The sequence below is a fragment of the Lagopus leucura genome, unplaced genomic scaffold, assembly GCF_019238085.1.
Source record: "Lagopus leucura isolate 7727_CA_CO unplaced genomic scaffold, USGS_WTPT01 Super-Scaffold_100034, whole genome shotgun sequence".
Classification (NCBI taxonomy): Eukaryota; Metazoa; Chordata; class Aves; order Galliformes; family Phasianidae; genus Lagopus; species Lagopus leucura.
The window spans coordinates 4210988-4226319 of NW_024962283.1; the positions used below are offsets into that span (position 1 = coordinate 4210988).

The following is a 15332-nucleotide window of genomic DNA, read 5'->3' on the forward strand; positions in this document are numbered from 1 at the left end:
GAATATATTCCTTCCTTTAAAATATCAAGTGGAATAGAAACATGAAAAGAATGTGTCTAGCCTCAGACAACTGAATACGTGAGTAAATACACTACAGCTTTCTGTTCTGACAGCTACTAATTAAACTCTTTATGTGAAACACCTTACTTAAAAGCCGTGCCTAATTCCATTAACTTTAATCCCTACACACTGCTGCGGAGGCCTCTGAGGTTCATTTACACAGAGTTTCATTAGACACCAAAATTAAAGCTGACATTTCAACTGTTTGCACCTAAATACATGTCGTGCTTAACTTTCTCCTTCATTCTGTCTTATCAAAGCCATCGTGGAAACTGACAAAAGTTCAGAGAATGCAGAAGAAGGGTGTCTTAAGTGACTGGAAAGACTAATTGGAGGGAAGATGAAAGAGTTTAATATGAGGACAGCTAAGATTGGGGGCACAGCAGCTTTGGAAGAAGAAAGGTGATTCTGCATTGTTTGTGGAGCTCACTCAGAAGTGAAGGAATTAAATTAAGGAGAGGAAAATTTAAGCTGAATAATCCAGAGAAACCTTGTGACAGTGCAACAGTCTGCTGGGGAAAGGGGGAAGGACCATCACTTAACACATCTAAAAAAGGACAGGACCAAGAACTGGAAAATATATTGTAAGAACAACTCTGCACCCCATCGGGACAGCGTACCAAAGGACCTAACAGGTCTCTCCCATCACTCATTCCACTGATGAAGCTTAAATTCTGTGCACACTGTGTGGTCACACCTCTGATGTTAAGCACAGCCAGAAACTTACTTCTCCCCAAAGGCTTTTCTCCAAAATTCTGCAGCATCAGCTTTGGTGATCCGGAAAGTGTCTCCTTGGAAAAGGCCACTTGGGAAAATACCTTTGAGCTCTGCCAGCATGTGGCTGAATATCAGGGATAACTTCGTCAGGTTGCGCCTAGAAAGGATCACAGAAATAAAAGTTTCTTTTAGGAAAGAAAGATGTGGTTTTGCACGATTAATGCCTGTAAGAAACAAGGCTTTTTTTAATTATTATTATTTTTTAATATTAAAACATAAAGAAGAGGGAAACAAATGCACAGAACCAGTGGGTTGGAGACTGATGCTCCTCTTCTCCCTCCCTGGTAACACCCTCTAGAAGCTAGGAAAATGGAGATGCAGAAAAAAGAGCTGGGTATTTCTAGGCCAGAGGCCTTTTTTATGCCCCACATCACATGCTGGGAGAAGAAAGAAGGAACCAGTATCACGTGGGGAAGGACAGCTTCTCCTCTGGTCACATCCTACACACTGGGTCTGGTCAGGAGACCTCACTGACAGCCACAGGCACAGGCTGGTTGGACACCAAGCAGGCTGACACAACAGTCTGCAGGCTGCAAAGCTCAGCTGCTTCTTTGGCAGCAGTTTTCACCCTTATGTTTTCATGTGTACATTGTGCCTCAGCACTGCTTACACCACAAGGGATTCTGGTTTCTGCTATTTTATCCATGCCCAATTCCACCAGGTGCTGAAAACCGACTGAAGTAAAACCACCCAGAAGCTCTTCTGGAGGCTGCTCAGCTCAGCAGCCCTCCCCTGGATGCATTACCCATCCAAAATGTGAGTATTCTAAAGCAAACATTTGATTTGATCCTACCAACACTGAGCTAAAAGCTGCCTTTGTTGCTCACCTTCATCAGCTTCCAGGAGAGGTGATGTGGGAAGCCCCCCAGCCCATTGCTGTCCCAATTCCCAGTCACACTGCTTCCTCTGTTTCACCCCTTCAAGTGCTAAAGCCATTCCCCACCCCCTGCTTTAGGAAAGCTTACGTATCACTAAAAGACAACACAGGATCCAGTGTGTAAGAGAAACCAACTCAGTGAACTGCACCCAAACAGCCAGGTAAGAGATCCCCACGTGATCAGAATCACGCCTGTAGATATCAGTGTAAACTCATTTCAAACGGTGCCTTCCTCTTTCCAGGAGCAGACGAGCGCCTCTGTGTTACCAAAGGCAGGGCTCAGATGAGGGGGCACATCCCTCATCCTACAGGGGAGATGATTTAATGGTGAGCTCACCCCTTTGGAAGCACACAGGTTGTGCTCCTTCTATCCTTCCGCTGTGTTTGATTAGCAAACATTCAAACAATTGCAACCAGAAGGTTCCAGCTGCACAGCCTGCTCCTGCAGCCCCCTCCCAAAACTTCACTTTTTCACAAAACAAGATAAGACCACAGTTTATGGCAGAGCACAGAGAAAAAGCAAAGACCACACTATTGTGAGCCATTTATTCCCAACTCAGCAACAAAGGAGAAGTGGAAACTTGCATCCACTGCACTTAGGAAAACAGAGGTGTGAGCTGACGTGGAAGCAGCCTGTAGAAAATGCTGAAGGGTTTCCTGAATGGGTTAGGGAGCAATGTCTGCATGCATCCTCAGCAGGTCAAGCAGCATCAGCGCATGGCTGTGAGATCCCAGGTCCCACAGCATCAGCAGCCTGAAGGCACCGAGGTCCTCCAGCACTCCAACGTGTGAAAAAGGGCTGATCTGTGCAAAGTTCCCAATCCTGCTGGGAGTGAGCACCTACAGCACTCAGCAGTAGGAAGGAGCATCATTTCAGGTGTTTACTCCCACATGCTGTGGTATGATGGGGTGAGAAACAAGCTACAGGAACAAGGGCACGGTCTGACAAAAAGCAAGTGGGTGCACTGCAAGGAGACAAATTGCATTGCTGTGTGTGCTCACTCAGTCCTGGGAGAGCTCTCTCCTCTCGTTGTGCTTCAGGAAGTGCCTGCACTGAGCTGAGCCCAGCAGGCAGACAGAGGAACAACTTCCTTCAGCAGCCTTCGGTGTGGATAAACAAATGATGACTTTACAGCACACACACACACACGGAGGGACACGGGGTTTGCAGAAAGGCCTGAACACTTTCAGGTCTTAGGTTGAAGTTGCCATCATTTTGTACAAATATGGAGTCATATCTTCTGCAAACAAAAACAGGAAAAGCACAGGCCGTAAACAAAGAAGAGCAGATTACAGAAGGCTCTAGGTTAGAAACCAGCTTGCATACAGCAACCAGTTACCAATCCTGTGCTAAATCACATTCCCTGTAAAAAGCTGCTTTATTTGAACAAGCCAAGTTATACGTTTGTAAATGAATACAGACCAAGTGAATGCTTGCAGCTACAGCGAGGCTTACAGCCTGTTATCTTGTTTTCATTGGCATTTCAGTGCTTGGTGATTGTGATGGTATTTTATTGTAGTAACATCAGCAACTGTCCTTATCTCTGTAGCTGAACAGAAACAAGCGTTCACCCACAAAACGTGGCAATGCTTTCAAAGAACATTTAAGCAATTTAGGTCATAACATCTCAAATCTTTTTGGCCGCAGACCTGCAGGGTTCCTTCCATGTTTCTTAGAGACTAGCAGGGCCCCTACCAAGCTGCTGGGAGGACACAAAGGCTGCTACCAAGTGCTGTCCCAGAGCTCCACCACAGCTTGGCACCTAAATCCCACAGGCCATCAGAGGAACTTCAGCACCTGCCACAGGCATCTGTCAAAACCTCACCCAGGGAGCACAGGCCACATCAATGGGCTCTCCTGGCTGCTTGCAACGAGCTGAAGGCAACACCTGCATCAGCTTCTAAAGAACTGCAGCACATCTCTGTGCAGCAGTTGGCTGTCCTCTTTCCTTGAAGAATCTTTGCTAAAAGGTCTGGAGGCAGAGCAGCAGCTCCATTGGGGTGGGATCTCCTGTTCCTCGTCGAGCAGCTTCACACACACGTGCAAAGCTTGCAAGCACAGAATCAACCACACACACAAACAACGAAAGCATGGAAACCCAACACACTTTTCCACTCGATGCAGTGACCAAACACATTGCTGAGAAACACCTGCAGCTTTAGCACGGGGCCATTAGCAGGCAGCAACAAAGCAGCAACACCAACAGGGCTTCCTCAGCTGCGGTTACACCCTGAGCATCGTGCCGCCTTCACAGCAACAAGGGCTGCAGCAATGTCGGTGTGCAGCAGTGCCTTTGGGGAGGCTGTGACTGCCCTGCAGGCTGCTGGCTGTGCAGGCTCCATCCCTGCGTCCCCCGGCGCTGCGGTCGCTGCTTCCTTCCTGCTCAGCTCCACGCATTGCAGCGGAAGCCCGGAGGTCAGCCGGGCACTTCCAGGCACACCAGGGCTGCTCCCTCCCCCAGAGCCCGAGCAGAGCTCTCTCCTCCAGTTTCCTGTTTGCTGGACAAAGCGTTTTTCCTCCCTACAGGCTCGGTCTTGCAAAGCCATTAACAGCAGAGGACCGCTCTAATCTCAGCGCTGCCTCTTGCTGCTGCAGCGATGCAATTAGTTCAATTAATCCACGTTACAATCGCGCAGCACCTCGTGGGCTCGGGACTACATCAGCCTTACCTCAAGGCAACGTGAAGGCAGCGCTGCCTCTTCCACCGGCGCCAGCCAGAGGTTTGTCATTGCCTTCCAACATCTCTCAGCTACTTCTCAGCAAACCGACGGGCATGGGATGATCCTGCTCCTCCTCCACTGGCTCAGTACTGCACCAACATGCCCTGATGCAGCACTAGGGCTGCAAAGCTGCTCCGTGCAAAGCGTGCTGCACGCAGCGCTGTGCAGAGCTGCCGTGAGACAGGCAACTACAAAACGCTCCAACTGTTTGGAAGTTATGGTGTGCATTTCTTATCTAAGGCAATTTCCAGAGGGATTTTCTATTTGCACTCCTGCTGATGTGAGCAGGGGGTCTGCACGAGCAATGCTCAGCATTTTTAGGTACAGGCTGCTTTTAGCAAAGATTCTTCAAGGGAAGAGGACAGCCACCCCTTCACCTCAGCCCTGAAACAAAATTCAATGCTGTTATTTCATAAAGAACAGCAGCAAGCTGAGCTCAGTTATAAATCAATGATGAAAACCATGAGGGTAATAAGCTCAAATCAGAGCACCTAAGTCTCAGTAAAACCATCCTACTCAAAACTGAAGATAAGGCTCTCTATATGCAAACTTGGCTGTTTGAAGGGGCACGACCCGAAACACAAAATGCAATCTCAGTCCAAGGAAAAATGACAAATGTCTGGTGAGTGTTTTTTAAGAAAGCAAAGCACGCTTATTTAGTCTGATGGAAAGTTAAGGAAAGAAAGCATCAGAGAGGATGTGGGAGTGTCTGACAGCTAACACTAATCCATTGACTGCAAGTCAGGGCTCCTAAGGGAGATGATGCACTTTCTGATTGTGTTTCCCCAGAACTAACACACGCACCTAGGGCAGCTCCCACACACAGCTCCCTTTCTTTAGAAATTCTGCATCATTGTGGTTGCCTGGAAAGGAGATGATTGCTCAAAGTGAAGTAAAGCACTCTGATGGCTGCACTGTTCCTTGCTGCTGCTGCTGGAAAAACACAAAGTACATTTTTACAATCAACTCAAGGTCCGATTTGACCCATAGCACTGCAGCTGTAGGGCTGCACCCCAAGGGAGAGGCCACACAGAGCTGCCAGCAGACTGTGATTATTTCAGTAATAGAGCAATTAATGGTTGTTTTTCTGTAATTACGTGCTACTGACCCTGCTGCTGATGGACAAGGCTTCCTTCAGGACTTGGATATGCTTCAGGTTGCCCAAGGAGGCTGTGGATGCCCCATCCCTGCAGGCATTCAAGGCCAGGCTGGATGTGGCTCTGGGCAGCCTGGGCTGCTGGTTGGTGACCTGCACACAGCAGGGGGTTGGAACTGGAGGAGCATTGTGGTCCTTTGCAACCCAGGACATTCTATGATTCTTCTGTGATTCTGAATATGAGATCATATTGGACTTTCTAGAGGCAAAAAATCCCAGTGATTTACCTTATTTTACAGGCAAGGCAGCTGAAGCACAGGCAGTGCTGGAAACTAGAATGGAGGATCTAAAATCCTTCATCACATGCTCATTATGGAAGAATACTGTCCACTAAGTGCTGCTGCAAGGAATTACAGCTATGGAAATCCAAGTTTCCTACTCTCTCATTCCTGAAGTCAGTGTGTAGTTACATGCAGGATGACACTCATCAGACAGGGTTTGTACCCATGTGGATAAATGGAAGCACAAGCTTCAGGCCTTAGGAAAATAATGAAACCACAGCTCTCAGGGTCCTGCAAACAGCCAGATAGGAAAAAACAAACTACAACTACTTTATATATGTAAGAGTTTGAATAAGTCAGCCTGTTTTAACTCACCAATAAGTCAAACTCACATTTCAGAAACCACAAAGGCACGAGGTTATCGTGTAACAGATGCATTTCAGCTGTTAGCAGCTATGCACCAGCCAGCAGCAGCTCCAGCCCATTTGGGCAGCTAGGTGGCTGCACCTGGTCCCAGAAGGAACAACTGCACCAGGTTCTCATCTTCGTGTCAGCACAAAGCACCATGCACAACCAGCAGCAAGTGGGAATGCTGGAGGTGCTCCCGAGCTGACTTTCATAACTCAAACAGCTTCAGAGCCCTTTATGCACAGTGATCAGCTTTAAAAATAGCTACAACGGAACTACTTTCAACAAAACTTGCAACACAGGAAGTGAATGAAATTCCACTTAACTATTGCTAGTTCAACAGAAGTCACCTTCTGCAGCAGCACTGAGCCCTGACCTGCAAAACACACAGCCAGCAGCGTGCAGGCATCTCCCAGCAGGGAATTCACTGCTTTTTTCACACTCTGCTAAAACCACCTCGGTTTTGTGGAGGTGCTTGTCTGGGAAAAAGGAAGCAAGCAACACGCTTATCGTGACTTGTTTGTACAGGTTTCACTTCCAACTCGCTTTTTGGTTTAAATGGGTGCAGGCTTTGCTGTTTCGTTCTTTATAGAGCTACAAAAACAGCTGATCCATCCTGCAGTTCTGAGGCTTCCCTCACTAAACCCACGGTGCTGAAGGTGCTGTGACCTGAGCAAGCGGAGCTGTTGTCACTGCTGCCCTTCAGCCCTGCAAAGCTCCGTGCAATGCAATGCTGCTTGCAGCACAGCCCCAACTACGGCCCTCTTCAAAGCCATTGAGACCCCAAACACAAAAGCCTGGCCCTGTGCATGCAAGCTGAGCACCCAACCAACACAGCCCAGTTGCCAAGAAGCAGAATCACACTTGGCCAGCATCAGAACCCTCCACATTTTAGGTGGTCACCCCTCCTGACTAAACTGCAGGACCACCATCCACCAAGGGAGCGCACAGAGCTGGCCTTGCATAAAGCTCTACACTTTCACAGACTCTAAGAATAAAAGTTTACTTCCCCATTGTGCAATAAGCTGGAAGGTTATTGCAGACCATTATTATACCTTGGCCCATAAACAGATTTTCAAGACAGTGGTACAAATTCTGACCAAAAGAAAATGAAAATGAATGCAAGCTTATGCCAGTGATATGAAGCCTGATCTGAGTTCCATAATTATCACCTCAACTAGCAGTTTAAAGCAGAGTTAAAGAGAAATAATTCACATTCCTCTCCCCAACAACATTTAAATGATAATGAATTTCTCCTTGGGTAATAAGCAGTTAGTTAGCGCTCATATGCTGGAGCCTGGCAAGGAAACCTTTCTTGTGGGCAGCTTTGGAGCCTGCTCTTTTCTTTAAGATGTTCTAATTTAAATGCAGATGTAGGCTTCACACTAGTGGGTTTTGTTCAAGAAAAAATAAAAAATACAAGTCTTTGCTGTGTTGGAAGGAAGCAGCAGCAGGAGGAGCAGCTCGCAGTGTGTGCGTGTGGGTGTGCAAGCACTCCCAAATACGTGATCAGAGCAGAACCTCCTCCGGAGGGCTCTCCTGGGTCATGGCATTGCACCAATGCTTTCCGAATTGTTACATTCCAATCCTTTTTCCAAGTCATTCTTCACGCATTTCCTTCCCCTTGAGGGACACACACACACACACACACACACACACACACACGGTCGTTTTGAGTACACATTAAATCCCCGGTAGCTTTTTCCTGTGTAAATCAGTCTCCAGGACTGGAGCTGGAGAAGAATACGAAATCCTGCTGAGCCAGCATCCCTTCTGTCAGGAAGACAACAGTTAAACACAGACAGCTTCCCAAAACTTCCCTTGTTACAGGCAGGGTTTGTGCCACTCCCTGTCCAAGTTCATTTTCTCTTCTACAAACGCATTAATTTTGCTAACTGCTTACTGGAGCGTGCAAGCCCAGCTTGCAAAATCATTCGTGCTATTTCCTAAATAATCAGTCGATATCCCGAGTAATTACTTCTCCCTTCACCTGCCCCCATGCACTGACTCAATTCTCACGTGGAAACGTTCACAATGGTCTCATTTTCTTCAGGAAACAACTTATCTGAGTTTCCCCTTAGGGCAGACACTCTCACATATTCAGTAAAGCTGATTCATGACTGAAAATGGGACTCTTTGCCCTAATTTCTCCTCTCCCAAGTAAGAGAGGCTTCCCACTACAGGTCCTTTGTGTGTCGACTTGTTGGGTATCCTGTGCAGATACTGCTTTGGCTGTATAGCAGACAAGCTTCACTTCTGGGTGGTTTGCTTCCTCATTTTTACCAAGTCTTAAATACCTTCTGTGTCACGAAGCACTGGGATCTATGAAGAATACAAGCCAGCAGTTTCAGAAATGCTTGCATCCTCAACGGCGCTGCTGGTTCCACACACCTCCAGCACACCAAATAATATCAAGAATGATAGATCAGCTCCCGAAATACTATTTGACCCCAATACCAAACCCTGCAATGTTAACTTTGTAGCCCAGCAGATTCTCACATACCAATTTTAGGGCCCATTTAGCAAGGGCAACCACAACGAGCAGCCAAATTCAGTGCTCAGAGTAACACTGCACCTCTGCTAAATAAGAAAACCTACTTAGAAGTCACCACACTGAAGCATATCTACGTGCCTACTCAGTCTATAAGCAGAAACAAGAAGTTACCACGCATACTCAGTTAGTCAGGAAGTGCAACACAGCACCCTTAACAGTGCTGATTTTTAAATAGAAATGCAAGTGACCTAAAGCAGAATTTAAATAGTTATCTTCCAAGCTCTACTAATAAAATAAACAAGCAAGTTCCCCTTGCACCAACTGCAGGATGGGTTTGTGGAAGTTGGTACCAGCATCAGCTGAATGACTACAGCCAACCACGCTGCCCAAGGACAGAAAGGAAGCCTTGAGGGCTGACAGCAGTGCGTGAACCACGAGGACCGTTGAGATATGACACAGGAGAGCGTTTAACAGCTCCACCATTGCAGCTGGACTAAAACTGAAGGAACAAAGACTCACCCACATCCGTAGTACAGCGGGTGAGCATGCGAGGCTGTCCCAGCCCTGCTCTTGGTGTGTTATTCTGACTTTCAAACAAGGCTTGTGTTGTGCTGTGCAGAAACACACCTTCCGACGTCCAAACACAACCTTATTTCTGCTTGTGGATTTTAAACTAAGCCTGCCTTACAGCAAACCCCAGCAGCATCCGTGCTGTGCTCCCCTGCAGCTTGCTCAGAACACGCACACACTGCAGTGCTGCAGAGCACTGGCATTGCCTGCCACACATCTTGCAGCTCTGAGAGGCGTGTAATGCAGCACAGGCAGCCACAAGACACGATGGTCCTTGCAGCTCTGCCCCGGTTCTGCCTCGGCCCAGTGCAGAAGAGTCTGTGAAAAGCATGAGCAAAGGCACAAAGGGATTTAGAAATAAGAAAAACAGCTTTGGTTGCTTTGATGCTCAAGTCTGAAGACAAATCTGCTCCCACAGCCTCAGACACTTTGGGCATTTCTAATGGCTGACACGTTTGCTAGCAGCAAACACCTGCAAGGTTTGCACGCTACTTATGCAAATGTCACAACAGTGCATTTGCTTTACATCAAGAGATTCTGGGGGGAGGAAAACAACGGCTACACAACAGGAAACAAACCGAATGCTAAATCTGGAAGACAGGAAGAAAGAAGCTTCAAGGACAACAGAAAAAAAAAAAAAGCTAGAAAAAGTCAAGAAAAAGTGATTATTCGGTACACCAAATTAGATTTCTAAAGGCATGTTTTCAAAACACTGTAGACAAACATTAGCTTACATAAGATCAAGACAGATTTTTTATATATACATACATATGCACACACGCACTGCCATGAGTGTGCTTGCAATGAATACCAGATTCGAGTTATATTTGTTTGCTCTGCAGGATGCTGACAAGCTTCCAGAAAGTTTCTCCCACGCTTTGGATATTTGAACTCATTCATGCTTACAGACATAAAAAAAAAAACAAAACCAGAAAAAAAACCACACCACTTTTGTCTTCAACTCCTAACAAGGTAAGAACATCTTACCTTCTAAATCAAAAGGTGCATCGATGGCAACGTTTCTTTTAAGTCAATTGAAGAAGAAACAAATGAACAGCATTCAGTTATCAGCTTCCCAAAGGCTGCACAGATGCTGGAAGTGCAGCAATTAGCAGATTCCCTATAGCTGAACCAGCAGCAGCATGCTTTGGGCAGAGCTATCTCTTGAACTGGTACATGGTTTACATGCACACCCTCTTTCTTCTCTACAACAAATTAGAGAATTGAGAAGGTTACCACTCTTGTTACCAGCCCCAGGATAAGCGTATTTTGCCCTCTGTGCCAAAACAGTAATTGCTGCTTCCTGGGCTGAGCACAAAGCAGGAGATGCCACGACACCAGCTGGGATGTGATTCTGCTTTCTAGGTCTATAAGTCTCACTGCAGTTGCTTCTCTGGTAAATTGCTTATTTATGAATGGCACAATTAGCAAATCACCAGAGACTCCTGTCACCTCTGCTGGAATCCTCTTTGAGTTCATTCATTCGCATCCTCCTGCTCCTTTTACCAATTTGTTTGAGCGCAGATGGAACGAGGAGCTTTTCCAGGATGCTTAACACTGCAAAAACATTTCTCTGCTTCCCTCTGAAATACCAAGGGACAGGAAGGGAGAGGTTGAACCTACTATTGACACGGCTATCCTCCATTTGCTCATCAGATGTTCCACACTGACGACAGGCGGATCACAACACACGCACAGCTAACCAGAACAAGCATCAGATAAACCCTGAAGGGTTTCACATACCCTCAGGTGTTTCTGGAGGCAACTGTGAACGTTCTAGAAAACAACATCACCCATATTACGTGGCAGCAACATACAAACCATAAGCAATAACTTCTACTTTAGATATTTCAGGAGCAACCTGTTGCACTGTAAAGTCACCATCTCCAATGGTCATCCATCTGTCACCATGTCAAAGAACAATCCCATCAAATAAGCAGGAGACTCAGAGCTCAGTTGCTGTGGGTTTACACAGAAAACTAAACTTCTTCTAAAGGAGACAATCAGACCACATGAAGATGCCATATTCACACTCTCAAGCCCCATCTCCAGCAAGGTAACTGCAAGTCTCATCTGATAAAGCAATGCTAAAGAGCAACTCTAAAAGAGATCTTTATTTCTTAATTCATTCTTCATCACTGGCAATGATCAGCATGATCAGCAGCTTCTGCAGCCACTCCAACAGACTTGCTGGAGTTCAGCGTTATAGAATATGCTACAGAGAGTTCAATATATACCAGAAACATGTGCCAGCACTTCTCTTTTTTCTTCACCCCAAAGTAATTCAAGCAAGTAGTTGCCAGGGCGTTAACCACATATTCTCCCCAGAGCAATTACGTTCAGCTACTGGGTTGTTTCACTTTTTTTTTTTTCCCCACTGTTTCTTAATTCAGTGCCTGCTGCAAAAAGCTGAAATGACTTTTAAATGGCAAGTGCACGCTTTGTATGCCTCCGCCCATTACATCTTGCTGCCAGCAGTTGGACAAATGCATAAGATCAATGTTTCCCAAAGCTGTATTCTTCCCTTAAGTCACCCTAGCTCCCCTTAAAGCCAAATTGAGATGCAGCCTTTCAAGTACAGCACAGCGCTCCTCAGGATCCAGACAAAGCCCAAAGAGAACTGCTTTGCTACAGAACACAAAACATTCTTCTGTTTCCTAAAACTGCCAGAAAGGTTATTCTGAATCTTATCATCCTTTACGAAGGGAATAAGACCTTTTCACAGCACGCTTTATTGCTCACACGCACCGAACGAATCCGAACTGCACAACGAGGGCCACGCAGGCTCTGAACACACACCCTGCACTCTGATTTCATTAGAACCAAGTGTATTTTGCTTGAAACTCTACACTTAGCCTTAAATTTCATCAGTCTGTTCTCGTGTACAGACACGTCACCCAGCAGACATCACTTCACTAAAGCACATTAGGATCACGAATATCGGAATGCTTTTTTCCCCCCGTTACCTAGGCTGAGAGTTCTCCTCATACATCCGCTCTTTCCCCTCCTTGAAGAGGCTGATGGTCTGCTTGGTTTTCTTCATCAGGTTCTCCATGAACACACGGAAGTACTCGTTTTCTCCCAAGGTCTCCATCTTCCCCTCGTAACGTGACAGGATGGTCCGGAGGTGCTGGTAGGTGTCGGGCAGCAGGTCCAGGATGTAGGGTGGGCTGTTCTTCAGGGCCAGCTTGGGGTTCTGGCACAGGCGTACCACCTGTGGATCATCAACAACAGCCATTTTTAGAACTTAAAACTAGCAAGCAAGCCATCAGTCACTTCCAGACCATCCCGTGTTACTTACAAACCACATCTCTTCTGTTCAGACAGGGAGCCCAGCCACTGGGCAAGCCTAGAGACCAAAGCACAGCAGGATGCAAGCTGAACTTACTACAGGTTTTCACTATATACACCAATGTCTTGTGATAATAAGTTTGTGATGGGGGAGAATAAAAGAAGGCTCTCTGCCACCTACTGCTGCCAACGTTATCTGCTGTCTAGAATGAGAGAAGGGAAGGGAGAAAGAATGGCAAAATGGCAATTGGAAAAATTACCGGTGTGCTGTCAGTTGTAAGAAGAACCAAAACTGCTATTCTGTTCCACTGTTTTGAGCCCACTTTCAGAACCTGGAGAACTGAGAAAGCAGCTCGTACAGCCTTACTCCTGCCCTGCTAGATAACCGCTTCCAGCTTCAGCCTCTTCCATCAGATGCAAGCAGAAAAGCAGCACAAAATAAAGCTATTTAAAGCTCTTTATGCTAAAGTGCAAGTTATCTGACAGCCTAATACCAATGCACACTAATGAGGTCTATTAATGACAGCCACGTGCATGATGTCCTCATGCAGACAACACCTCCACAAAGCCTTGAGAAATCACAATGGCTTGAGTTGGAAGGGACCTTAAAGATCACCTAGAAAGCTTCCTGAGCAATCTGCTGGTTCCCTGCTTCCCTTAAGCACCTCAGCACTGCTGTAAAACAAATAAATTCAGGCTGAAACAAAGCTTTAGCTTTTCACTTTGCCATTGAGGGCTGTAAAAAGGAACCCTGAAGGGTTAAGAGCCATCTCCACTGCCAGCTGACTTACAGTAGAGCCTCCAATGCGAGCTGACTGAGAAGGACTGTGTCACTGAAGAGATGGCCACCCTGTATATTAACAAACAAACAGAAAAATCCGACTGACATTTAGAGAACTGCTTGCCTAGAAAACCTTCCCTGAGAGGAGATGGAAATTAAAGCACCAAAATGGCCCCTGTGTGTGTTAGGAATCCTCAACCAGCGACGGGTGGTCACGCAGCTGACTTAGCCAATTGATTTGGATGCTTCAATTGCTGCTTCCTTGGAGCCTGTGAACACTACAATGAACCACATCAACAAACTGAGTCAACACATTTGTCCCCTGGATAAAACCAGCTTCACTGCAGAGCACGGGCAGATCCTAAATATACTCCAAAATCGCAGCAAAATCGCTTCCTCCATAGAAACTGTTTTCTTACACAGTGGCTTAAAAACTTAACAAAAGCAGTTCTTATGAGGAAGCCACATTAAATAGGCACACAGGTCTGAGTATGCCCTTCTCTCAGTCATCTATAATAGAGAACAGTTGGAAAACACCCAGCCACAGAAGCAGACCCTGTGAGTCAGTACTGCACCAACTTCAGCAGCAATTCCAACACGTCCATGCAGAAAGTCCTGCAAAGCACAGTTCCCACAGGATGCCCCACAAAACATCTCTCTCACTTCACTGTGCCCTCCATTTTGCCATCCCATGTCCTATCCACATGGAAGCTGGAGCCAGCCCATCTGCTAGGGCCACCGACCTGCTGCCTGATGGCAGAAAGGCTCCAGCACAGACACCTCTGCTCTGTGCCGTGGGCTGGGGATGCACTGCAGAGCTGCCCAGCCCCTGGAACCACTGCACCATGGCACAGTTCACCAGCACTGCTCAGAAACACTACGACTCTTTCCTTAAGAGCAAGTTCTGTTGAAATGACATCTCACCTTGAGACAGCAGTACAAGAAAAGCTACTCAGACTCTTCTTATCTCCTGCTGTGTTTGTACCCGGCTCTGCTACTTGCAGGGAAGGTGACCTACAGAGGCATTTCTCAGTATCAGCTTCAGAAGCTCAGTAACATCAGCAGGCTGTTCTGAGTTACCTCTAAGCTCATCTTCCTCTGCCAGGTTTCACTGCACCACACTGCACCCCTTAAACCTTGCCTCAGGACCACAACAGCAATCCCTGAAGTGCATCCAGGTGGTCTGCATCAGCTGCTGCCCCTCCACATCTGGAAGAAGCCATTCCCAATTACAGCTGTTCATGTAAAAAACCAAGAGCTGATTTCACCAGCCAACACACTGTATGTTTTCTTACACAGAGCACTGCTTTATTTGCTGAAGACAGTGATAAGATGAGCAAGCCTGATAAAAACAAATGAAAAGCAGTTCCTCCCACTTGAACCAATCTATACACCAGTTTCGAGATGCTGCAAGGAAGTGACTGCACTGCTTACTGTGCTGTTTGTGCAGGCTCACAAGATGCCTGACAACATACCCATCCTCAGAAGGGCGCTGATATTTCAGAGATAAATGCACAGATATCACCCAGCTGAGTGCAGGTGTGCATCCTTCTGCACGGCCACGACAGCGACGCAGAGGGCTGTGCTGTGTGTTAAGAGTGCAATCAGGGCAACAATTAGAACTTCAAGTTAAAGAATCTGAAAGGCAGGAATACATCAGGCAGCTTATGGAGAACATTACGGGGAAAGTATTTGGACAAGAATCAACTTGCATAGGAAATTCATCAGTCACATCCAGAAGCAGAGATGCACGATTGCTTTGACAACCCCTGTTCATTATGCAGGCTGAGGAATCAGGCCATGAACGCACTGTATGTACAGCACACATCTCTGCAAGGAAAACATCATCTATTAAACATGCACACAAGTTGTTTTTTCTTCATTTGCACCTGTACCTTCATTTAATTGGCCCAGAAAACTAACCCACTTTCAATAGCTCCCACGCACCCCTTCTCACCACTGGATCCACAACCACT

At 46.5% G+C, this 15332-nt stretch overlaps 1 protein-coding gene across 1 annotated transcript in view; it reads right to left on the reverse strand.

Moving 5' to 3' along the window:
- The window catches only part of CBL (Cbl proto-oncogene), a 34160-nt gene that overhangs the window by 16884 nt on the left and 1944 nt on the right, over window positions 1–15332 (reverse strand). The window contains exons 2-3 of the mRNA XM_042882429.1: window positions 12251–12498; window positions 788–934 (exon numbers count right to left, since the gene is read on the reverse strand). Of these exons, the coding sequence (XP_042738363.1) occupies window positions 788–934; window positions 12251–12498 (395 nt within the window). The remainder of the gene's footprint in view (window positions 1–787; window positions 935–12250; window positions 12499–15332) is intronic.